This window comes from Natator depressus, chromosome 3 (assembly GCF_965152275.1).
Source record: "Natator depressus isolate rNatDep1 chromosome 3, rNatDep2.hap1, whole genome shotgun sequence".
In the NCBI taxonomy this organism is placed as follows: domain Eukaryota; kingdom Metazoa; phylum Chordata; order Testudines; family Cheloniidae; genus Natator; species Natator depressus.
The window spans coordinates 146,370,034-146,397,406 of NC_134236.1; the positions used below are offsets into that span (position 1 = coordinate 146,370,034).

General features: G+C 37.7%; 1 protein-coding gene across 3 annotated transcripts in view; it reads left to right on the plus strand.

Moving 5' to 3' along the window:
- Nucleotides 1–27,166, plus strand: part of FEZ2 (fasciculation and elongation protein zeta 2) — a 49,497-nt gene extending 22,331 nt beyond the window's left edge. For 2 of the 3 annotated variants that reach the window (XM_074948989.1, XM_074948992.1), the window contains exons 6-9: nucleotides 5,393–5,473; nucleotides 15,027–15,102; nucleotides 20,119–20,184; nucleotides 25,624–27,166. In XM_074948989.1, the coding sequence (XP_074805090.1) occupies nucleotides 5,393–5,473; nucleotides 15,027–15,102; nucleotides 20,119–20,184; nucleotides 25,624–25,640 (240 nt within the window). In that variant the 3' untranslated portion in view covers nucleotides 25,641–27,166. The remainder of the gene's footprint in view (nucleotides 1–5,392; nucleotides 5,474–15,026; nucleotides 15,103–20,118; nucleotides 20,185–25,623) is intronic. The other variant, XM_074948991.1, reaches the window with a different exon arrangement.
- Nucleotides 27,167–27,373: the final 207 nt, after the last annotated feature.

Consider the following 27,373-nt stretch of genomic DNA (forward strand, 5'->3'; position numbering starts at 1 on the left):
GAAAGGGATTAATTCCCAGTGAATATAGTGAAAGCCATTAAGAAGTCAGTACTGATTAAGCTGCTACTGCACCTACTATATCCTTGCAAAAGCAGAGGAAAAACTATAGTAGTGTGACATCACTGTTTGGTAATAGTTGACAAATGCAGACTTTTTATATGGCAACCCTCTACAAAGAATAGGAGCGAAAAGAGGGTTACAAACAGAAAAGAGAACAAGGTCGAGGGTGCTGAAAATAATGGGACTTGTATCATGCCATTGACTGAAAATTGTCTGGCCTTTACTGCGTACAAGGACAGAAAACAATTGTAACTACTGGGAAGGTTCATAGGGTTCAACTGCTTTACTACTTAGGTCATAGATTATGAAGGCTTTCATATCAAAATAATGGTAGACACTGTAAAGAAGAACAGGGTAAATAATAATAATGTTGGCGCACTGACCCTTTAACTGAACACAAATTTAAAGCAGCACACTTGTGAACTCTGTTGGCACTGGATAAGGGATTCACCTTCCATCAAGGGATTTATTAATTTTTCATTGAGCAGTAAACTATTTCAGAGGCAACCAGCATAAGTGAGTATATATTTTTTGTAGCCTTCCTTGAAGGAAGTTAGATATCTAGATCCACTCTTCTGGGTTTTATCCTCGGGAATGAGATTCAGCAGCTGAACCGCAAATGAAATTATTTGGATACCTCCCAAGAATCAATCGTGTGACCTGTGGGTGCACCGTGCACTATCTTGCCTCTAATTCTCAAATCTCTTTCTTCCCAGGGGATATGGAGCTGGGTTATTTGGTCACATGTCTCCTGTTGCTTTTAAGTGATATAAATTGTTGTGTGTGATATTAGTACATGGTGTCTCTCTTCTTCAAACAATTATTTTATTTGTCTAGACAAGATATTCTTTAACGCTGAAACAGCTTAATTTAAAAATATTGAAAAGTGGTAGTTCTTAAGCTTTGTTGTACTGACAAGCATGGGATTGCATGTGCATATCACACGCTCAGTAGCTTGTCTACATTTTTAGACCTTGTAAGTGTCTTAGTTAGGATTCAGCTAACATATGTGAGATGAATGCGGAGCAGGTCACATCTTTCTTGAAGTTCTTGTTTCAGTTCTAGAAAGAGTTACTTATGTTTGAATTGAGAAGACTGTCTTCCAAGCATAAAGGATAGAACTTCTTTTTTAATGAAACCTTGGACTGTCTAGAACAGGGGTGAGCAAACTAAGGCCCACAGGCCGAATCTGGACCGCCAGCCATTTTAATCTGGCCCTCGAGCTCCCGCTGGGGAGCAGGGTCTAGGGCTTGCTCTGCTCTGGCGCTCCAGCCAGGGAACAGGGTTGGAGGCTGCTCTGCGCAGCTCCCAGAAGCAGCGGCATGTCCCGCCTCCGGCTCCTATGCATAGGGGCAGCCAAGAGGCTCCGCTCTGCATGCTGCCCCCCGCCCCAAAGGCCGCCCCCGCAGCTCCCATTGGCCGGCGCCTGCAGACAGGGCAGTGCACAACACAGCCGCTTGGCTGCTCCATGTAGGAGCCAGACGGTGGACATACCACTACTTCCGGGAGCCACTTGAGGTAAGCGCCCCCCCCCCCGGAGCCTGCATCCCTGAGAGACACACACCCCTCCACTTCCTAACCCCCTGCCCCAGCCCTGATCCCCCTCCCACCCTCCAAACCCCTCAAACCCTCCTGCACCCCAAACTCCTCATTCCCAGCCCCACCCCAAAGCCCGCCAGCCAGAGCCCTCACTTCCCCCAGCCCGGAGCCCCCTCCTGCACCCCAACCCCAATTTTGTTAGCATTCATGGCCTGCCATACAATTTCTATACCCAGATGTGGCCCTCGGGCCAAAAAGTTTGCCCACCCCTGGTCTAGAAATCTGAATGTCTGCAGATTTACCAAAATAAGTTATAATTAATATAAATACTCTTATCAGCATAGCTATATCCACTTTAAGAGTTGCACAGATTTTAACTATATCAGTAGCTAAACAGGTATAGTTAAATCAATACAAAAATTGTGTAGACAAACCCTTAGAGGTGAATAGCTGAAGCTAAAGGGAAAGAATTGCTTGTCTTTGTGACATAAGCAAGACAGATCAGGGGCTGAACATTATCATTGTTTTTAAGCAAGGGTATTAAGAGAATTGTATGTAAATGACTAAAATTTGAAAGACTATACCAAACATAATTAAAAGGCACTCTCTTTAGACACCAGTAAATTTAGGAAAACTCTAATCTCAAAAAGAAACAGAATGTGTAAGGATTAAATTCCTTGTATAAACTAGGTTTAGCTTGTTTTTACTGAGTGTGATATTGGAAATTCAGTTAAAAACTTATATAAAATGCACTCCTTATTGGTTTTTTATCATGGGATAGCAAAAGGTGGTATTTTAAATTAACGTAGGAAGAGAAAAATAATGACATAGAGTGGCTCAAATTTGAGGAAAGTGATTCAGACCCATTCTGAAACGATTCAATTTTGGAGTTTCAAATAAATGGACTTGACACTTCCACATGTAGGTATGCAACCCCTGATATAGGACATTTTCAGACCAGGTTGCTTAAAGTTAGGCTCCTAAATACATATTTAGACATCTACATAAAATTGGCCTTCTTTTTCAGAGATGTTGAGCAACCCCAGATTCCACTGATGGTAATGAAGACTGCAGGAGCTAAGCACCTTTGAAAAACCTACTATGGTTCAGATATTTAAATATAGATTGTTACATAAGTCAAGGAACCTAGGCCTAGGTTTAAATGGTTACATAAAGCTAGTCACCTAACTTTTTTTATAGACAGCTAAACAAATAGGTCAGTTTTCAAAAGTGTGTTTTCAAATTGCAAGTTCAAGCAATTTTGTGTGGAAAGCAAAGAAGTGTCCAGTATTGTTAAAAAGCAAAAGCCTTCAGTAGTGCAATGGTATTTTATATGGAAAGACAAAAACTGGAATATTAAGTCTCTCTTACTGTAGCAAGAATAATTCCATTGCAGATGTGTTTGAAACCAAATATTTAACAAGATAAGAAATAATCAAATATTCTAATTCCCATTCTGCCCTTTACTTATGGATAGACTTTTTGGGCAAATCGCTTTGCTCTTTGTTTTCTTGAACTGTAAAATGAAGATAGAGTTTTTTAACCTACTTAACAAAAGTACTGTGAGGATTAGTTTAATGTTAGTTCAGGACTTTGAAGATGTAAAATTGTGATGTTCTGGGGTTCACACGGGCTCAGTCACCATCTGCCATGTAATCCTGGGTTCATTGTGGCTGTGTAGCTTTGATCTAGGTTAGGCCTCTGACCCCAGCAGCCCACAAGCCTCACCTTAGCTTTGCCCAACCTGACTGCTCCTTGCAAGCTGACCTTAGTACCCTTTTAGTCCTATATTTGCCCCAAAATCATCCTACTGCAGAGATCAGTCTATTTCACTTGACCCTCCCAGAGAAGTGATAGGTTCATTGCCTTTACAGAGGCAGTAAAACACTTCAACCTGTTAGCTTTCTAGAAGCACACACTTTAGTGAACTACACAACATTGATGATTTATAATGAAAGAAAACAAGTTTATTACAAATGAGCAATGGATTAAGGGATACCAGTTAAAAGGGACAAAGGTAGAAATGGTTACAAGAAAATAAAAGTGAAACCACACATCTAAAAGACTAATACTTAATGTAGCATGATGCAGTCTTTGTTCAAGATGGTTTCTCTCACCCACAGTCTCCTTTTCTGTTTTTCCTGGCTGGGCTGGCCAGGACCCATCACGGAGATCATATGGCTTAGTTCCTTTGTCTCCTAAGGTGAAGGATAAAGATGGAGTCTGTGTCTGTTCCTTATATCTCCAAAGGAATGTCTTTGTCGCTCAAGTCAGGAAGCCCTTCTGGGGATTCAGTTTCCTGTGTTTTTCTGGGGTGAAGGAGCCATATTAATTGAATGCCTCTCAAGTTCAGGATCAGAATAACCCCCACCAGTTTGGCTTGATGGCTTTATTTACTGCCAGTATGTATATTGAGGTAAACCCACATTTCTTTGTCTATGACAGACATGTTTATCACCTTCACCTAGGCTAAGCTGTCTTGTCTTAAACATGTTTTAGAAACATCAGACAAAGGGATTCATAACTTCACGTATGAGATTAACATGGATTTCAAAATGATATTAATAACCAGCTTGTTATTAACTTTCATGTGATACCTCACAAGACGTATTTTGTACAAATATTATTGTAGTAGTCTGTGTGGTGTAGACACAGGGGTGCCTAGAGTCACAAAAATATTTTAGTATATTCCAAGAAAGCGCATTAAGGTGCCTTTGAGAGCCTTCACTTTTTCATTTCCTGAATGTTGTGTGTGAAATTTACAAACTTAACATTGTTTTAACATCGCATTTAATTCTTCCTTTAAAAAAATTAAATGCAGGGAAATGTGCATGAGTAACATTATATATGCATACTTATATAAAATCACAGCTCTCTACGATTATCCTGGGGTTGGTTACTTTTTAGTTTGTTAGTCAGCTTCTGAATTTCATGTGTGAGACTGACTCTCAGAAGTATGGATCTGTTAAACTTCTTTCCTTGAGTGAACAAGAGTGGAATGAAAATAACGAAAGGACAGATTTGGTAGGATACATTTTGATTATTTTTACTTGGCTTCCACTTGTTTCTAATGGACCTTGAAATTAATATAGCTGCTTAGTTAACTAACTTTGTGCATTTTTGATATCAGCATAATTATGGGAATACAGTTAATTATTACTGTGGTTAATTGTTGCTGTTATTGTAGCAGAGGAAATACAAAAGCATAAAATTCTTTGTAGGATAATGTAAAAGTAATTTTTATAAAATATTTTTAATTGGTAGTACATACTCCATCGGACTTCATAAAAATATTAAATGTCAGCAGTGTACCTTTAAATATGATAGTGTTTGAATAATAACTTTATAAGAGGGGCTGTCTCTGAAGTAAACTTTGAAGATCTTTATCAGCCTATTTACAATATTTCAGATACTCTTAATATATTTTAAAATCTTAGTCTAGATTTAAACATTTTTTAAATAAGAACGAAGTGGCAAGGTGTACTTACGTATAAACAAGTGGTCTGCCATATAAAGATTTTTTCCTCCGACTCTGTGCAGAAAATTTTCTGCACAATCAGGTCATTTTTAAAATGTTTATGGTGGTTCATATTTATTAATCATAAACCCCTCTGTCAAAGCTTTCTTCTGCATATGAACAGCAAACAAAGATGTTAAAATATATTGTAACACATTCTAACAGCTTGTCTCTGGCATTCATCTTACTTATGTTGTCTGGGTAAATGCTCACTAATAGTCTTTGAACTTCTTTCTCTGTCCCCTTCTTTTTCTGCCATGTTTTTGCTATCTTTAGCGCTTCAGCATGGAAGGGATCTCAAATGTCATTCAGAATGGCTTCCGCCACACGTTTGGAAACTCGGGTGGAGAGAAACAGGTGCTGGGTTATCCTCTCACTTTTCCTCATTCTTTGCTTGGTGCTACTGTAGAAATCGAGGTCTTGAAAGATGGCAACTAAAGCATATTTAGTGCTCAGATTGAAAAAATAACTGCTGTATGCTCACCACATCCTGTCCTGCTTTCAGGGTGGCAGTAGGCCTATAGTGTTTTTTTCTCTCCTCAGTGGTTAAAGACCACTCAAGTCTTGATGTGTATGAAATAATGCACTGAAATTACAGCCTCCTCCAAGGCTTTATGTCACATCTGAAAATAAAAATAAATATTAGCATAATGCATGCTTGAAATGTTTTGCATGTCTATAAAACCCACTTTAGAAAGATGCATTAAATTAGAAACTTCACTCCAGTCTTAAGCCTTAAGGAGGTAGGTAACAGATAGTAAGGAGAATAAAGAAGAAGCAAACCCCAATGTTCAGAGCTCATTCTTCTGAATAACAGAATTGCCTCTACAAAATTGCATTTATATCTTTACACCTTTGACAGTTGCATTATGTTAAAAGCAGCCAGTTGTATGGAATACAAATATTCTGGATATAATAATATATCCAAAGGTAAGTTTTTTTGTTTTTATTGATTTAAATATTAATAAAGAAAATACATGGCATAGAATACCACTATTTAGGATAATGGTTAATATTTCATGTCATTGTTAAATATAGAACTTTTATCCTTTATTTCAAAGTAGTATTTAATTACCATATTTTAATTTAGATTCTGAACTGTAATGGTACAAAAATTGTATGTGTAATATATCTTTCATATAGTACTTATGATATTGATAAACAGCAAGATTCTTAAAATGTAGTCAAGTTGAGGGTGTGACCCCGGTGGTACTTGGGGCAGCCCTCACTGGAAATGCCAAGTTCTGGGCAGGCTGCAAAAGGGAGAGCAAATCCTCCCAAGACTGGTGGGTAACACTGAAGTTAAACTCGCCAACCAGTCACAAACTCTGTTTCTGATCCTCCACACTGGTTATCAAGAACCAAAAAAAAAAAAAAATCCCTCAGCTCCCTTTATTTCATTCCAGTCTCTGGCTCCCAATCAGCACCTAGGTCCAGTACAGTGAGAAGTTATTTTAAAACTCCACTCACATATACAAAATGTTCTTCTGACCCCAAAGGGTCAGCCACGTTACCAGGTCAGTATAGGTTTATATCTTACCCAAAATACTACACTGCCAGCCAATTCTTTAGTATCTAAAACTAAAGGTTTATTATAAAGAAAAAAGAGAGAACAAGAAGAGAGATGTTAAATGGTAAAATAGTCACATACATACAAGGACTTCAAAGTCCATATATCAGGATCCTTGCAGTATTAGTGAGTTTGTTGCCTTGAAAGTGCCTCTGGAATACATCCACAGCTTGGATGGGTCATTCAGTCCTTTATTCAGAGCTTCAGTTTGTAACAAAGTTCCTCCAGAGGTAAGAAGGAGGATTGAAGACAAAATGGAGAAGATGCAGCTGCCTTTTATAGTCTTTTTGCCATGAGGCCTGTGCTTCCTTTGTTTCAAACACAAGCTGCCCAGCACATGTCCTGAAAGCCTTTAGAGTTCTGTCCATAGGCATGCCCCTGCATGCCTTGCTGAGTCATAAGGTGTATCTGCCTTCTCTCAGTGGGTCCATTGTATAGCTGATGGTCTTAATGGGCCATCAAGCAGACTAGGCAGAGCTGATACCCAAACTGTCTGGGAGTGTCCCCCAGAAGCATAGCCCAAGTTTGAAATACAGATAGTCATACATATCTATAACTGATAATACAAAGATGATACAAACACATAAATGAGATTATCATATCTGGCAAATTATAACATTTTTGCAGATACCTTACATGGCCTATCTGGCATAACTCATTACAGTTTTACAATATTGATATTCATAATATCCTCAAGCCCTGGCTGGGATGATTTAGTTGGGGATTGGTCCTGCTTTGAGCAGGGGATTGGACTAGATGACCTCCTGAGGTCCCTTCCAACCCTGATATTCTATGATTCTAAGTGTCCCCCAGATTCCATACAGCATCACAGAGGGTTTACTTCTCTGGATTATTTCTCAAGATCAACTAATTTAGGGCCCATTCTATCCTCCTCTGTGAAGGGGGGAAAGTCCAATGGCTATGTGGAAGGTTGATTTTTATGGAATTTCCTTCCCATTCTCCATTCAAAGGGGAGGGATACCTAACTAAGCTGTGATGTCATGGAATCCTGGACTTTGGAGAAACCAGGCTTCAGTCCCATAGAACTTGGCGTACAGACAGCAAGCTGTTCCTTGGTGCTTCCTGTAGTTTACTTAAACAGCAGCAGAAAAAGAGTTTGGGTTTGGAATCAGCCCCCACACAACCTAAGATCCCTAGTGGCTATAGCAGCATGTCCATACAGAATGTGCGTGCATGTATTTCTTTGTATTGGCAACTTAGTCAAGAGCAACATCTTGAAAGAGCAAATATTGATCCATGCCACAAATAAGGTGCTTAAGTCTCAAAAGCTTAAAGTAAATAGCTAAAACTATATATCATTGCTTGTCTTCAAGAGAGAGTAGGAGCCCTGTAAGACATGAAAGCCTTCATTCTCTTTGCAAGGACTTGACAGGATCATTTACCAAAGCCTCACTGTACTGCAGGTAGAGCCAGAAGATGGCCATTGGACTGTGGTGTGGTATTTGTGAGATACCACCACGCGAGGCAACCTGGGTTCAGCCTGATATCCAGTTGATAAATCTCAGTCTCTCGCCACATCTGAGTAATAAACACCCTGAGATACTCTGACATAGTGGCATTGCAAGAACAATTTATAATTAAAAGAGATCCACATTTCTTCAATGCATATTGTATTAGCTGTATACGAATCCACTGTGTGAAGGGTAGTGTGTAAAGAAGAAGGTTCCACACTCAGGTCATTGCCTCCCTAGAAATCTAAACTATATTAGTGTCCTGAAGACGAGGGTAACCCTGTTTGTGTCTGAAGCATTGTTGACTAAATGTACCAAAATACATCAGAAATCAGTCTGTGATCATTTATGTAGGAGGAGTGGGTCAGGTTATCTCTGTCAGGGTCTAAATGATGAGGACCTGGGCAATGCCCCATAAGATATGCTAAGCTGCCTTTACCTGGGAGAAAAGGAGATGAAAATGGCACAAGTTCAGCAAACTGAAAATAGTCCTTCACAAGTGATTCTTAGGTCTGGACTTACAAAGTAAATCTAAGAGAAGTCTGTTTGCCACACACAATTACCAGTTTTTTTGCAAAATGGTAGTGTGCAGATCACAGAAGCAATGCACAAATTCTCTCTCCTTTGATGAAGAACTCGCATGGTCCTTTTATTCCACTTTGTAAAGTAGTAATGGTTCTAACCAAGTACAGGAGTCACCAAAGTTTCAAGGATATTTTTCAGAGCTTCCTTTTTGGGTGAGACAGCATGCTCCAAACTGGGGGTGGCAGTAGGCAGTCCTATTAGACTGAGGTTCTTGCCTCCTTTGATCACCTGGAACTAGAGCATCTTTCTCAATCTGGAATCTTTGTCCCCAACAGGTTGGCTCTTGAGATGATGGAGAATGTTTTGATGTCTCACTTTCTCCTTGTCACTCTGAAGGAATTTAGGAAAATGCTTCTTGATTAATATGCACAAGGCTCATGTTGATCCTTCCTTCTCTTGTCTGCATGCACTTAACTGATCAATTTCCACACTTCTGAATCTGGTTTACAGACATATTTGCTTAGTTTTTGTGGATACTGTTTGTTTTCTGTTAATAGAATTTAGGTCAGGGTGGATTGATTTAAATCAGTGATTTTAATTTTGATTTAAAGAGGCATACAGGAAACCTTGATTTAAATAATCTAATCTTGTGCTGCATTAGTACTTTTTAGTTATTTTCCTCAATAAAGATACATTTTCATTGGTTGGTAACCATTAAAACATGTTGATTTGCAACTAAATATAGCCTTTACACTAAATTTGGTACTTTTTGCAAACCAGGTGGATTCACTTTATCTATACACTGAAGCAGTTATATAGCTTAACATACATTTATTTAAATTCTTAATTTCGTATTTTTATGTTAGACAATTGTAGTGATGCATTTACTATTTACAAGTTGGTTGGTTTTTTGGTTTTTTTGAACTCGTGACTTGTGTTGATCTGCATTTGAATGGAAATTGGAATTCATTAAAAAAATGCACAAAAACAGGATTTTAAAACTGTTAGAATTACTTTAAATAAGGTCGATACCTAAGAGAAAAATTTGATTAAAACATGTTTTGCATTTGAAACTGACTGACTTATTAAACAAAGTAAGTATTATCTTTGGTTAGTGAATTGAACTGATTGTTTCTCGTCACCGTGATTTTAGAACTAGTAGATATCTATCTCTCTCACCTCATTCTTATTCATAGAATGGAAGAGAAAAACACGTTTTCCTGCTTTTTTCCACTCTCGTTCAGTTTCTCAGCTTTGAATAAATTAATGAACTGCCCTTTTTGAAAAAACTGAAATTAAGGAAATATTCTCTCTGCCCCTACAGAAGAGGTTACCGCTGTCAAAACTCTGGTTCCAGGTGCTTAGCCATTGACTTCCTTCAATTAAGTGGTTTGACTTTCTTTAAAACTTTGGAATGAACACACATTAAAAGAATAATAATAGTTAAATGTAGGTCAGAATATCAGTTGTCATAATTTCAAAATTAATTTTAAATGTTTATTTTTAAACATAAACATTTATTTAAATTTAAAATCAATTTTTTAAAATCATAAATTTTTATCCTCATGGAGTTAGACCAATTTCTTCTTCACTCCTGGTTACCTGATTTATGAGGATCTTATATATGAAAATCTACGGTCTTGTGGAACAACTGTGATTTTTACTGAGCTGATGAGTCCTTTTATTGAACCACTAGATGTCTCTAAGCTTAGGTTTCTAATACGGAAAATTTTATTCTTGATAGCACATTAATCCATCAGTATTACTTTTATTGTTCCAGAACTTTTATTCTCATAGCACAGACTCTTCTTCACAAATTAATTAAGGCTTAAGTAGATACCTTTTCAAACTTGAGCTGACAAAAGCCTGTAGATCTGTTTTGGAGTTAATAGTTGAATCATAGAAAATAGAGATGGAAAAGACCAGTTAGACTGTATAAAATTACATGCAGGAGTTGGAATTAAATGTGTAAACTCCTATTCTCTCTTTGATCATCTGCATCTGTCCAGGCACGTGGATTGTAGTTCTTCCCAACCTGTGGCTTCATTGCTCCGGGTCCTGAGCTAGCTTTGATCTAGCTAGCTCAGGTATGTTTATGTGAGTTACAATGACAACCCGTGATTGCAGTGTAAACATACCATAAGACTTTTGATTGTCATACCCTCCTATATAAGGGTCAGGCCACCTTTCAGCCTTCAGTTGTTTCTGTCTCCAGCAGATAGAGAACATAGTCCCGACCAACACCCACCTCTTCCGACTCCCCTTCCCCGTTCCTTTTGTACTGCAGACCATTTAGTTTGTGAAACTCCAAAGTAGAGGGGAGAAGGGAGGGTAGTGGAGCACCCATAGAGGGCACGTCTCTATGAACCACAGTTACTGCACACGGTGAGTAACCCTCTCCTCTTCTTCGAGTGATGTCCATATGTGTGCTCCACTTTAGATGACTTCAGAGCAGTGCCCTCCTATGGAAGGAAGGGGCTTCGGAGTTGAAGTCATGGCAGATGATAATACAGTGAGTCCCAAGTAGTGCATCCGAAGTTGCATACTGTTCTACTGCATAATGTGTAAATGTATGGGCAGAAGCCCAGGTTGCTGCTCTTCAGATGTCTGTAATGGGAACTTTGTTCAAAAATGCTGTTCGAGTCGATATTGCTCTGGTGGAATGTGTGCAAATCCCCGTAGGGGGTTGCAGGTTATGTTGGTGATAACACAGCTTGATGAAATCCATTTGGATATGGTCGTTCAATGATTGAAACAAGTAATTTCTGAGAACCCAAGAATGGATGCTGCCTTGTCGGGGTTAGTGAAAAGGGCAGCATAGACTGTGGAATGAGGCGCGGCTCTCAAGGATTTCCTTGACAGAAAAAATGAGGTACCTCTTTGAATAGAATCTTTGTGACCTTAAGCCTGTCCCTACAATCTTCAATTTATGCAGCATATGTTTCCCAGGGACAGTGAACTGGTCACAGAAGCTTAGCAGATCTCCAAAGGCCAAAGATAAAAACTGTGAAGTGACCAAGACTCTCCCATTTCTGGTCACCACTGTCTTCAATGTGAGTTCACATGTGACATGAGTCTGCTACTTCATTGAGACTGCCATGGCTCCAGGAGAGAGGCCCTGTAGCTAAAACAGTGGCTAGTGTTTGTTTTCTTTCTTCCAGAGCCAGGCTAACAGACATGCCTTTTAAAGGCCAGTTTCCTTTCTGTAAGACTTGGAGAAAGTCAACAGTCCTTGGCTGCTTCAAAGAGCAAAGTCCTATCCCAGGAGATGCCAAGCTGAACCTTGAATTCATGTTCAAACAGGAGTGGATGCTGGGAGACTAGAAACTATAATCCAGTGAAAGGAGGCATAACCATTTAGAGAAGCAGTTGGCCTTAACAATGTACAGCCTTTCATTGACAAAGGAGGAAGTAACAATTATCAGAGGAGTTCCTTCAAATTTTAACCAGTCAGCCTGAAGTTTCTAGAGTCTGGACATAAAGTCCCAACATTGGGGGAAAGTTGAGGAACTGTTTCCATACCTGGGCCTAAATAACATCAAAGGGGTCCTGGACCATACTATATGGATATGCAGTCAATTCAGTATGAGATCTATTCTACTACAACAACTCCGTTCTACTACACAGTGCCACATTGGCCCAGCAAAAAGGCAACTGAGGTATCCTAAACAATTTCCTAAAAATACAGCCCATTGCCCTGGTCCTGGAGGGACATTGGGATCTATTTCACTGTCCAAAAAACAAGGAGACTGTGTCCAGTTCTTGACTTGAAATGTGTCTATCCTTCCTCGGTATCTCATGTTTGTAGGATGAGAGTCTCTAAAATATTTTATTCAAGATGTGAAGACAAGCAAATTCTTATGCTCCCTGGATCTCAAGGTTGTCTACCTACCTACATGTGCCTATCCTGCAGTCTATAAAGAAGTATCTGTGACTTACTGTCCTGGACCAATGCTACCAGTCCAAACCCTCCCTTGCAGTCCCAAGAAGAAAGGATATTCTTTTAATCGCTTGATTAATCACACTGCTAAACAATAATAGAATACCATTTATTTAAATATTTGTGGATGTTTTCTACATTTTCAAATATATTGATTTCAATTATAACACAGAATACAAAGTGTACAGTGCTCACTTTATATTTATTTTTTATTACAAATATTTATACTGTGAAAAACAAAAGAAATAGTATTTTTCAATTCACCTAATACAAGTACTGTTGTGCAATCTCTTTATCATAAAAGTTGAACTTACAAATGTAGAATGATGTACAAAACTGGCTGCATTCAAAAATAAAACAATGTAAAACTTTAGAGTCTACAAGTCCACTCAGTCCTGTTTCTTGTTCAGCCAATCGCTCAGACAAACAAGTTTGTTTAAATTTGCAGGAAATAATGCTGCCCACTTCTTCACAATGTCACCTGAAAGTGAGAACACCGTTCCAGAGGATGTGTGTCCGTGCTGATGATGGGTTCTGCTCGATAACAATCCAAAGCAGTGCAGACCGACAATGTTCATTTTCATCATCTGAGTCAGGTGCCACCAGCAGAAGGTTGATTTTCATTTTTGGTGGTTCGGGTTCTGTAGTTTCCGCATCGGAGTGTTGATCTTTTAAGACTTCTGAAAGCATGCTCCACACCTCATTCCTCTCAGATTTGGAAGGCACTTCAGATTCTTAAACCTTTGTTCGAGAGCTGTAGCTATCTTTAGAAATCTCACATTGGTACCTTCTTTGTGTTTTGTGACATCTGCAGTGAAAGTGTTCTTAAAATGAACAGCATGTGCTGAGTCGTCATCCGGGACTACTAGAACATGAAACATATGATAGAATGTGAGTAAAAAAGAGCTGGAGACATACAATTCTCCCTCAAGGAGTTCAGTCACACATTTAATTAACACATTTTTTTAACAAGCATCATCAGCATGGAAGCACATCCTCTGGAATGGTGGCCAAAGCATGAAGGGGCATACAAATGTTTCGCGTATCTGGCATGTAAATACCTTGCAGTGCTGGCTACAAAAGTCCCATGTGAATGCCTATTCTCACTTTTTGGTAACATTGTAAACAAGAAGTGGGCAGCATTATCTCCCGTAAATGAAAACAAAGTTGTTTGTCTTAGCGATTGGCTGAACGAGAAGTAGGACTGAGTGGACTGGTAGGCTCTAAAGTTTTTTGCATTGTTTTGTTTCTGAGTGCAGCTATGTAACAAAAAAGAAATCTATGTTTGTAAGTTGCTCTTTCATGATAAAGAGATTGCACTACAATACTTGTATGAGTAGAATTGAAAAATACGATTTCTTTTGTTTATCATTTTTACAGTGCAAATATTTGTAATAAAAAAATATACAAAGGAATCAATGTACACTTTTTGTATTCTGTGTTGTAATTGAAATCAATATATTTGAAAATGTAGAAAAACATCCAAAAATATTTAATAAATTTCAATTCTTGTTTAATTTAATTATTGTTTAACAATGCAATTAATTGCGATTAATTTTTTTGATTTAATCCCATGAGTTAACTGTGATTAATCGACAGCCCTAATTTAAACCTTCTATTCTCCCCTTGGGGTGTCTGGACCCTGGTTTTCACAAGAAAGTATTATTGTTTTGTGTTATCTGTACTGCCTTGTGCTTTACGTAATTAAACATAAAGAGCATAACGTCAGTAGATTGAACAAAGTGTTTGTGTTGACTGCTTCAAACTATTGTGTGCCCCTGAGGGACTTAAACTCTAAACCAGAAGTTTCACACCTTTGGGGTTGAGTTCTGGCTGAGGGGGTATGTTTAAATACTGGGCAGTCTGAAGTGTCCAGAGGGGCTAGGTAGCTGGACAGTGGGTTCTGACACTCGGAGGGCAGTGACAGATAGAAGGTCTGCACCCTGAGCATGTGCATAGGAACCCTGAGATTGGGACAGTGGCTAGACTTAGTTCAGACTACAGGAACTTAAAGCACCCTTGGGATCTGGGTCACTGAGGCCTGAATTCCCCTCACCGTAGTGTTAGTGGGTGGCCAGGAAGGGACTCTCAGTAGGATCCATGACATGGGATACAAGGAACTTGTTAGAGTAAGGAACTTTAAATGATACACAGTTATTTTCTTAAATGTTTAATACACCTTCATGTTTGTGTTTTTTATGTAATTTATGGCAAAATTCAAAACTGACATTTGTGACAGAGGTAGATTTAGGACAGTTGAAATAGAAACTTGTTTCTTGCAAAATATCTGATCTTATTAAATAACATCTTGTAATTCTACAAAATAAATAAGATTTTTTTAGTTCAAGCAGGGTAAATTATAAGCAAAGTAATTGCTGAATAATCATGTTTTTCACTCGACAGTACTTAACAACAGTCATTCCTTATGAGAAGAAAAGTGGACCACCCAGTGTTGAAGATCTACAAACATTAACCAAAAGTGAGTAAATATTTAAAACTCTCCTGCTGATCTCATGTCCTATACCTAGTGTTGCCAAAAACAAGTGTTCAAAAATCATGAGTCAGACCCTCCAAAATCATATTACTATTTTTAAGCCATAATAAATTTTGGGTGGTTCTTGTTTGTCTTCTGGTTTTTGAGCCTCTAGAATGCACTTGGATCATGTTTTCAGGCTGGTCTCTGAAACCCTGAGGGCTAGAAACTTTTTATTTTAACTAAAAGCTGATATTCTCATGTAATGACTGGACTTCAGGAGCAGGAGCTGTAAGAAAAATACCAAATATCATGAATGTTGGCAACACTGCTTCCCCGCTCCCTCAAAATATGCTATGTGTACTAATGGGTTTATCAGCAAATTCATGTTGAGTTGAGACAACCATTTATGTAGTGACGTTAGAACTTTTGAGAATGAGAGTACCTGGGGGAGCTATTTAATTATAGTTGTCAAACAACTGCTGTTCAGAGAGTTTCAAATTTTCTACTTTTCTTGGCCTAACTTTTCATGTGAGAGTTACTTTGGTGTGTCCAAATTAGGACACCCTAAAGGTATCTGATTTTCACAATGTCTAAAGTGCCCACCCTCTTAAAAGCAGGTCCTTTCAGGGTGTCTGAATTTGAGTACCCAGAATTACTAAACACTTCTGAAAATGTAAGATCTTATGTGCATTTCTGCTGACAGGAGACGTATAAAATTTTTAAGTAATAGAACATTTAAACAAAAGGAACTTAGGTACACATTCTTTTCCTGCAGTATGCTCCCTTGGCTAGTACTTAAGTTTTGTGTTTCAACTAGCGCTTTCTCACAGTTAACTTCATTTTCTGTTTAACCCTGTAATGAGATCATAATCCTTTACTTATGACTAAAGCATAGTTCAAAATGTCAATATTCCAGTATTAGTCAAGGGGGGAAAAGCCAAAAGTCTCAGCAAAATAACTTTTTTTTTTTTTGTTAACAACAAAAACATTTATACAAATGTGTATTGTAAAGAGTTAAGTGTTTTCTACGGACTGGTTGAAACCTGATTGTGTTACTCAGGCTTGGTCTACACTACAGAGTTAGGTTGAGGTAAGGCAGCTTATATCTAATTACAGGTATGTCAGTGTAAGCACTACAGCCTTGCTCCCGCTGATGTAAGTGCCCTACTACACCAACATAACTCCATTTCTAAGAAAGGAATAGGACTTATTTTCGTGTAACTAAGGCAATGCAGTGTCCATACAGACAGTTTTCAGAGTAGCAGCCGTGTTAGTCTGTATTCGCAAAAAGAAAAGGAGTAGTCCTTTTCTTTTTGCATATAGACAGTGTTACTTACATCTGCTGTTGGCTGTCGTTCTTGTCAATTTCATGGCTCCTTGCTGGAGCCGTGAAATTGACAAGAAAGCCAGGCTGACACAGGGTGGGTGGTGGGACTCCAGCTTGAGACGGCTGCCTCCTGGGCTCCCCCTTCCCAGTTGTGCTGTGCCTGCCCTGCTCGGAGTTCAGCTACCCCATGGCTCCCCACTCCCAGCCCAGCTGCTGCCCGGACTCCTCACTCAGAGTTGGGCTGTGCCTGCCCGGCTCCCTGCAGGGAGCCCTGGTACTGCACGGAGGCTCCCTGCTGCCCGGAGTCTGGCTGCACTCCCAGGCTCTTGGCTCCCTGCTCCTTGCCGCAGCCAGGGTCCCAGCAGGGAGCTCCGTGCCTGAAGTCCTCGAGCCTCCTGGGGCAGCCAGGCTCCAGGTGCCAGGGAGACATGTGCCCAGTGTGGGGAGGGCGGGAGAGTGGCCGGGCTCCCGATGGTGGGGAGCTACATGTGGAGCTGAGAGCCCAGATTCTTAGCCTCCCACACTGCCCCTCTTAAATCGGTGGAAGCGCTCCTGGTGAGGGGACACACCACCAACAAAAGGAGGATAGTGTGGGCATTAACCACGGCAGTAATTACTGTGATGGTTGTAAGTCGACCTACCATAGGTTGATGTATGTTTCTAGTGTAGACATGCCCTCGGTAGCAGATTTCTTGGCTTACTTCTCCTGGCTTGTGCAGTTGTGAGGCAAATATTGAACAGGTTATTTAAAGCTACGAACACTGAATATTTTATTTCAACATAAAGATAAATATAGTATTTTGGAATAGTCATATGGTATTCAGATTCTTACATGAGCGTTCTGGAGTTTATCAAATGCTGCTTGTCGCTAAATGCTGTGCTTCTGATTCTTTCATTCCTCTCGTGTTGCGAACACTTACAGAGGGATATACATCGCAACGTTCTTTAGTTGAATATGGAACAACAGACAAGCATAAGTAATCCAGGGCAGTTAACAGAGGTTTTTCCTATAGTTAACGTTCCACTGCTCCAGGGACCAGCAATGGAAATATCTGTTCTGTGTTATAAGCCTCACAGCTGCCTATTTCAAAACATAAAACAAGCATTGCATGTAGAAGTAGAATCTTCTCATTAATGGTTTGATCTCTTTCGGATCCAACTCTAAATGCTTGCAAAAAAGTTCTACAGTTGGCAAGTTAACTAAATTGGTTCCTTTTGCCAGTGGATTGTTTAGTCTACTGTGGTTGATGGTAGTTGTCCGGCTTCTCAGTGTTATTTTCTTTTCAAATACTATTTTTTTTAGAATTCATTTCTCAATAATTATTGGTTTTCATAATCGACAGCTAACACTGTGAGCCAGCTTATATAGAATGAAATTTTTGCACAAGCTGAGTGAGAAAGCACTTTGCATTCCTCAAACCATGTGAATGTTCCCAAGAGATCTGAAACATTTTCAGAAATAAATGTAGTATCCTCTTGGATGGTAGGAGTTGCAAAAGTTTTTCTAACGTTTTTAGTACTTAAGTAGTACGATGCTTATTCAGTCTGCATAAATTAAATCCCTGTAGGTATGAATTTCTTTCACATTCCAAGAGTTCCTTCTTGTAATAACTGCCACCGGCTGGAAAAAAAATGAGTGAAATCCTGATTGCTGAAATAGTTCTTATATATGAGTTGACTTTCAGTATTACTAAACTAAACGTGGGATCTTCACAGTAGTGTTTTGCTTTCTAATATTGTTAAGTGATTAGTTAAAACCGTTGAAATTAATCTGTCAGACTGTTTAACTTTTAACTGAATATTTTGAGTAACTGGAAACCACAAAGACAGCATTTGAACTCCAATATATTGAAGTACCTTATTAAAAAAATTAATATATTAAAATATCTTAGTTTTAGCCAATATTCTGCTATGTCAGGCTTTGCCATATGGGAGGCTCTGAAAGCTGGGAGTTTGTCTTTATATATGCAAAGAAAAGGTCAGAATATTTAATATAAGAAATTAAAGTGTAATACGTGTTACTCTGAAACACACAGACCCCATAGCAAACAGGGAGTTTCCGACCCAATTCATGGTGTTGGTTTGTACACTTTGGATCAGGAAATTTTTCAACGGGACAAAGGGTAGTTAGGCACCTAACTTCCATTGATATTAACTGCTGTTTGTGTCATTGAAAGTTTCTTCCCAATCTTTACTATGGAATTTGAAATTGTAGGCATTCTTTTTTTTACTTACTTTCACCTTCTTGGTCATCTCTCTCTACCTTTTTACCCTAAACTATAGTGTGATTCTTACAACTGTTCACCCTTTCTGCTTCTTTAGATCAAAAACTTGTGGCTTCATCTTAGTGTTTTTTTTAACTAAATGTTTTGAAGACTTGCCCTTTTTTGGGCAAGAGGAGTGTTCACAGCCACAACTACAGATTCTTTATTCCAGCTGAACATCTTGTCCATATGCAAATTTGAATGTTTACCCTCTGCAGAAAACTTGTCTCAAAATTGTCCATACTTGGTTATAAGATTTGTCTTATAAATGGCATTGTTGTAAAGAATTCTGTCAAAATCCATTCCAAATGCAGTCAGGTGTTTGGTATCCTCCCTGGGCCATGGTTGTTGCGTTCATTGTTTCCAAATACACATTTTCATTGGTGTATTGTGTGTTTCAGTGGAAAGGAGTCTGTTGTTCTCCTGCATTACCGCTGTTTGAGTGGAGACCCAGTGGAAAAATCAGTTGACGGAACTTTCTCTTCCTTTCTAATGGCTCCAACCCTAATAAGTTATTAGCTGGGATAGTTTAATTTTAGCATGTGCCCCTACAGGGATCTTTTCATGTCTAGACTGTCAGAGAGGAGAACCACCACATTCTAGGAATGTCAGTATGCTCTCTTATCTTCTCCTTGTTTCCCAAATGCTTAATTGCTGTGAATGGAGTCTCAGATTCTTCCCCAGTAGATGGGGAAAGGTGAAGGGGGAGTGTAATGGCACAATTATTTCTCTGTAGCCATATCTGAGGGTGAAATAATACAGAATAATACATAATCTGGTGAAATTTACAGAACTTCTGTAGCTTCACAACAGACGGTAAATTTGGCCTACTAAAACGCAGTGCTAGGGGGGAATAACATGAAAAAATACTGAAACATTAAAGGATTTATAATTTCAATATCCTGTTAGAAAGTTTTTCCCCATTGTAAAGATCCTGTTTTAAAACTCCAAAACAATATTGATAGCTGCTAAGTGGAATGAGAAATGTTGATACCATGTTTTAGTGTTTTCTTTACTGTTTATATTGATTTTTATAATAAAAGTGCATTGAAATACATGACAAACAAAAACACCGAAGTCTGATATGATCACTCATGTTAAAGAAAAAAAACTTGAAAAATTCAGTGTGGTTTTAAGAGAGTCTTATTATATGGTACTCCTTGACCAAATTCCTCAGCTCTTATGTGCATACACTATAGATTTGAGTTAGAATTATGCATATGAAAGGGGTGTGGAGCAGTCCCCATGTATCTGCCATTCATTTTTTCAGTATTCCAATTACATATTTTCTAATTGATATGGATGCAATATCTAGATGAGTAGTTAAAGTATCTTCAGTGTGGTTGTTCGAGTAACATCTTTAATTTAAGACTAATTATCTGAATTTTTGCTTTTTCTCATCCACCCTTCCTCTCCCATACTTTTCAGTCCTTTATGCTATGAAAGAGGACAGCGAGAAAGTGCCAAGCTTATTAACAGACTACATTTTAAAGGGTGAGTATGCCTGTTAGTATGCTTGCATTAGCTGGGATCTTTTATTGTAAGTTAATATGAGGTATATTAAATATATGTTTTAAAATGCTGTTCTTGTGGCATTCATGAATTAATAGGTCTGTTATCTTCTAATTAAGCTAGGCTTTAATTTTATTTTATGTGCCCAGAAGACCCTAAGCATGTCACACCATAAATAAAACATTGTGACGGTAATTTCTTTTGTGATGGTCTAAAATACATTACAAGATTGCCATAGGACGTCATAGTATCAAAACTAAATAATTTAAGGTCTAGTATACAAAGTAAAATATGAATAGTTCAAAATGTATTTATTAGATAGATTTTTCTGAAACAATGAACTACTTAAATAATCTGGAAATAATGCACATTGCTGATACAGGGCTTGTAGACTTCTATAAATTTGAAATTTTCCTTCTGGTCACTAGTAAATATAAGAACGGCCATACTGGGTCAGTATGGAGCCATTTGGAGCCATTTGCTGCTATCATTAACCATTCTTGTATAAGAATTCCAACTTCATCCCTGAATTTCAGGGTAAAATGTTTTACCTGCTTTTTTGAAGGTAGTCTCTCTTCATTGGAAATGTTGAGGATTTCTTGATCAAGATCAAGACCAGAACAACAGTGAGGATTTTGGGGCAGCATGCCACTTTCTAGAAGCACAGATGTGTGTTTAGTGATAACTGACCTGATTTCCTATAATTGGTTCTAGTCTTAGCTATTTTGATAAATACAAGACAGATTACTTGTTGTTAAGGTTGAGTCAAGAAATGAAATACAGAAAAAAAAGTGTTAATTGCATCATGAAGGCATTGAAGTATGTTAAAATCAAATGACTTTTTTGTTTCGCTAGGGACCTATATTTTCCCTAAAAGAGTGGGCAGGGCTGTTATGTGATGATGGCACGTTGTGCAGCTCTGTGTGAAGTCTTGATAAAACTGAATCTTGTCAATATAATTAGCTGACTCCTGAATACTGTTTCTCAAGCAGAAAAATAGTTCTCTACTAAAAGTCCTTATTAAGTGGCTATCATCTTCAGTGAACCCTTGTATCCAGGCACAATTTGCACTCTTGATAAAAAGCAGAGAAGGGAATACTTAAAAAATATGAAAGTATTCAGGCCCGCACATCTGGCCGATATGCATATTAAGGGAATTAGATAACATGAGAAAGCTCTGGCAGTTATTGTTGAGAAGTTGTTTAGAACTAAGGATTGGAGGAGAAAATAAAATATAACAATTTTAGCAATGCCATTTTCAGTTCCTCATGGTATAATGGAACAAACATTGAGAGAGAGGTGTTCATCTATAGGTAAATGGAATACTGAGCAACAAACAGCATATGTTTTGTAAAGAACAGATCTTGCCAAGTGTCATTGCTTTTTTGGTAGAATCAAAAAATTAGTTGAGGTGAACAGAGAGATTCGCTGGATGTCATTAAAGCATTTTTATACGAAGTGTCAAGTTCTCTCAAATATGGTTGAGCATTGACATTTTGATTATCAACTTTGTGGAGGACTAAACACAGGTAATAACTACTGCATTGAGTTGGGATGTGTGGTAGGGTTTTGTTGAACTTATTGTATTCTTTGGTCTTCAATAGCTTCATCACTGGTATGGTTGAGTGGGTAGAACAACATGCTAATGAATTGGGAAAGACAGCTTAGTCTACTGCCTGTGGCACTGGGCAAGGACTTGGGCAATCTGATTTCTGTTGCCAGCTCTGCCGCTGATCTTCTGTGTGACCTAGGGCCAGGTCACTTCTCTTTTCTATGCCTTTGTTTCTCTTTTTCCCCTTTGCCTGTCTTGGTTAAATAAACTGAGGTCTTCAGGGCAGGTACTCTTATCTGCTTGTGTATGTGTACAGCACTTAGTACAATAGGACCTGATTTTGGATAGGACCTCTAGGCACTATAATGCTACAAATGATAAATAAGAAATTTGAAGTTGGTACTAAATTAGGTGTTGAGAACTAATAAAGCAGAAAGGCTAAAAACGGTATGAAATAGAGGGAGGAATTAATAAATTGAGCTCTAACTGGTAAAAATGCCAGGTAACGCATCTAAGTGAGTGAATGGGAAGATCCTCAAAGGTACCAATGCCAAAAGAGACCTAGAACAAATTGGATGTGAATGTGTAATGAAGTAAAATAGCTAAAAAGGCCAGCCAACTTGGGGCTGTTTCCACTGAGGCATCACATTATGCAGGGGGGGAAGGGATGATTTAGTGGATCTCTGTGTTTGGTATCAAAATACTTTGCATTGTGTTTGCCATTCAAAAAAGTCTTTAAAACTGATGTTAAAAATAAACTTACTTTAAAAATATGACTTCAGCTCATCCTCATAGCCAAGACCCTTCATTCCAGTGATCAATTATGTAGTTCTTCTTCGAATCCTCTCTAAAATGTGTACCTCTTCAGAGGCAAGTTACCCAAAACTAGACCCACAGTTCCAGACAGGGTCTTTTCATGGTATTGCACAATAGAATAATTATTTCCCTTGTTTTGTTCATACTATTTTTGATGCAGTCTAAAATCCTTTTGTTCTTCTTTGTCACAATTCACCATTGTTTCCATCCTTATGTAGTTGGTAATGAAAGGGGCTTAGTGATTTATATTTAGTACATTGTAATTCATTATCCAGCAAGATATGGGTCAATGTATGCTTTTTAGATTGGAAATACTTACTAACGTGAAATTCAGTCAGGCATTGTCTAGGCTGCATTCCAGATGTGTTTAAATCTTTCTGAATATGATTGAGAGACAAGGTGGATGAAGTAATTTATTATTTTGAACCATTTTCTATTGGTGAAAGAGACAAGCTTTCAAGCTTACACAGAGCTGCTCTTCAGGTCTGGGACAGATACTCTTAAGTATATCTGCCCTGCAGTAGACACCTGCAGCTGGGCCATGCCAGGCTTGTGGGTCTCAAGCTAAGGGGTTGTTTAATTGTGGCGTAGAAGTCCAGGCTTGGACTGGACCCCAGGTTCTAAGATCCTGTGAGATGGGAGGATCCCAGAGCTTGGGCTGCAGCCTGGGCCCACACATCTGCACCATAGTTAAATAGGCCCTTAGCCCTAGCCCTGCAAACCCAAGTCGGCTGGCATGGCCAGGCATGGTTGTCTAATTGCGATGTAGACATACCCAAAGTGTCACAGCTAAATACAAAGTGGAACAGATTGTTTAGCATACGTAGTTAACACATATGGTAAGAGAAGTGATGAAGTGGCCAGTTAACACCCCTGCAATCATAAAGCAAAAAAGGTGGTTTTAGTGGGTTACAGAGTGTTCTAACAAGCCATAAATACTATGTCTTTATTAAGCCCATGATTTTCAGTGTGTAGCAAAGTTATGAATATAAGCTCCCAGGCTTGTCGTTTGAAGGTGGTGTGCAGATGTTGTGAATATGTTTGGCACTTGAAAACCATTATAGCCATGTTTCAATCCCAAGCCAGAATGGAGGAAGCAGAAGTCTGAGATGTTAGTGATCTGAAGGAGAGGGATGTGTTTAGTGTCAGGAAAAATCTATATTAATGAATCAAGGCCAAGATTTTAAATTTTTCAGTTAAATAAAAGTATTCCATCAGTTTGAAATTGGAAATTTCAAATAATGAGTTAAAAGTATTTTTGGGTGGTATACCTTCTCCAGTTAATCTCCCAATTTTTGTGGTTTTACAAAATTTTTCTTTTAAAAAAAATTCTTATATTATCATGTGAAAGACCAACAAAAGCAGGGGAAATAATGAAAATAACTGTTTAGTTTGTGCATTTTACAGCACTTCGTGCAAACTGCAGAGCAGAGATTAATGTATTTTCTGTAATCTCTGCTAGTGAGTGTTCTTGGGTGTTACCTGCAATAATAGTAGGTACAAAATGTTCAGATAAGTATGATTAAATTAATCATGTCCCTTTAATATTCTCACAGCAGCCTTCACTCTGCCTACTTACATACACAGTATGCATTACAATACTGTAATCTCATTGCATGATCACATAATGGGATGCTATTCAGTAAATATTACATCATTATACACAAAGGAATAAAACTTATTTGTAATTGGTGAGAATATAGTATGTAGTATTTTTCATTATTGTGTGGCATGATTATATATAGACTTTGTTGAAATACATGAATACAAAGGGCCAAAGATAAATTTGCTGATGGCCATGTGTAAAAAACCTAAATAGATATCTATAGCTTGAATCTTTTGATTTGTTAAATTAAATCTCTAGCCTTAACAATACATTACAGTAGGTTTTTTGCATGCGTTATATATTACCATTATGATAAACTCATCTATGAAAGCCAATTAGGTTTGCTTATTCTTGACACACAGACTTTTATAAATATAGATAATACTTTCCTATTTGAAAAACTACTTTATTAAGTCCATATGGATGCTTAACCAGAGTAAGCTCCTTTTTAAAATGTTCCATTCTTACAGTAACACAAACTGACTGGCTTAAAACTTGTAACTAATCTGAGTATTCTTGCCTCGTTGCCCATAAATGAAAAAATAGTGGTTATGACTTAAGGTAGTTCAAGAAAAATATTGCTACACATACCGCCAAGTAAAATGGAAGAAAATGTGTGTATTTGTCTTTCTGGCAATTTAAATAGTTTTTAATTATTCTTCTGACCCCCGACTATTTAGATTGTGGAAGTGGTATGATTTCCCATCTTTGAACTTGTTTATTTTATCCCACACCTGATCTTCTAAGTTACCAATAAGGACTGAAACTGATTTTTTGTTTTATATTAAAAGGCAAAAATGTAACTGTCAGTGTTTTTATTTTTAAATTTTGAAAGTGTTTCTGATCATGAGAATTTATTTTCTTGTCTTTATTATTTAAAGTTTTTGTTTCTTTGTTACACCTGACTTCTTTATTTGCTTTTGTATTGTGCTAGCATTGGTTTGAAAGCTGGATTGCTCTGAGGTTTGTCTCTTAGATGTGAAACAGGAATGAGAAACATGTGAAGGACATGTCTTCCCACTTTACATGATTCACAGGGTACACACATCAAGCTTAGAATTGTCATCTGAAATTTTCAGTACATATTTTAATATTTCATTTCATGGTAGCACTTCCACTTTTTCTTGAATGTTCCATGAAATTATAGTTAATTCCTCAGGATAGAAAGCTTGTAAAATGTAAAGTGTATAAACACCATTGTTAAGACATGATCTTTAGTTAACTCATTTCTGTGTAATATTAGTTAGTGATAGCATTTTTTTGTCATAAAGTTTTCTTTTGGGAAGAGGGTTGCAGTTTAATCATCTGTTTCAATTCTGGATTTTATTGACTGCTTTTAAAGTATAGAACTAAGCATTCTTCATGTTTGTTTACTGTACCCTGCAATCTGTTTATGCACACTGTGTTTAATGAGGTTTATGCCTGTATATTTGTGGTTCTTTTGCAGTTCTGTGTCCGACATGAAAAGTGCTGCTTTACTTCAGAAGTAACCATGCTCCTTCCTGTGACAAGAAGCTTTCAAGAGATAGTTCATAGTATTTTCTTTTCATTTGGCACTGTATCTAAACCTGTATGTATTTACTTTCCATGTCTGTTTGGATTTTTGGATCGTACAGTAGGCCTTTTAGGCATGATAGAACGTATGCACTTTTCATTTGATGGTGCAATGTGCTTGAGCGTAGAACAAACATTGTAAAGTTTTACTCACAAGCTTTGGTTTGGCTTTTTAAAATCTATTTTACATTGTGTAACATGTAGTAATCCCTCCCACATATTTCACTGTTGGGGAAAGAAAACTAAACTTTAAATACTGTAAATAAAATAAGCCTATAATTTTAACTAATCTGCAGTTAAAAAAAAAAAAACCAAAAAACAAAAAAACCCTCTGTTCTTATCTCAAACATGCAAAAGGGATCATAGCCAAGCCTGCCCTGAAGAATTCCATTGAAGTTCTTCAGTGGACGCTCCAAAACAGTGATAGTGGAAACTGGCACTGAACACTTTTTTTTTAAAAGCAGTAACTTAGATTAAAACTATAATACTGTATTGTTCAGACATTGAACAAATGTTCTGATGCTCTTCAGGAAGAAGAATCCATGTGTCTGCTCCCTTTACTTGCTACCTGATTTACGTAAACATGAAAATATTAGAAAATTCTTCAGTTCATCACTCTTATTTTTTCTGTTGGTTCAGTTTTTAATAATTAATGTCTGTTGAGACCTGATATGTTCCCTCATTACTTCTATCATTTTAGTACTCATGTTAAATATTTGGTCTTAGGATAATATTTTATAGGCTGCAGTATGTAAACAAATATTTTAAGATGCTGAGTGTCCTTTAAATTATGTGTAGTGTTTGAGAAATGGTCATTCTCGTTTCCAAGAATGTTATATTGAAACTTTAATTGTCATGTACTTATAAAAGGCATCCTACAGATCTGGCTCTTGTAACTCCCTGTCTGTCATGATGTTATACCTGTACCTAGATGTCGTTGATGGGAACATATTTTATAAATCACATTAAATATCTTTGCTAGTCTTAGAGTAAGTCTAGTGGTGTGAAAAGAGAAGTAAATGCCAATAGAAAGAAAGAAAGAAAAAGACTGTTTTTAGGTTTGATTCCTTATTTATTATATATTTATACTTATAGAAGCCCCCAGAGCCAGCCACTATACCAATACGTAGGAAGATACAATCCTGAAGAGCTTATAATCAAACATTTTTCTCAAGAATTTTTCTGTTCCTTTATCTTAAAATCTTAGTGATGAAGAATCTGTTCGAGAATAATTTCCACAATGTAATAATTTTAAGAATCTGCTTATTAGTAGCAGATACTATGAGTTCTTCCACTTGATTAGCAGAGCACATTAATTATGAACCTGGCACTCTGTCACTCAGTAATGCACTTTTCCTCTAGATTCAGTTACGGTATTATAATTGAACTTCAGTATTATGTGTCCGTTGTGCCTGTCTTTTTTTTTTTTTTTTCCCAGAATATTCAGAACTCAGAATTTATAGCCATTACACCACTTGGTGAGCAGTGAACACCCTGCTTGTGCTAATGGCTAAGTATTATTTCACCTGTCAATGAGATGCTCCTTCTGATCTGCTTAAATGGTTACGTTTCTGTGAAGAGATTCTTGCCTGTATTATTCTTTTTCTTTAATAGTTCCTCTATAAAGAAAAACATTGTTTCCT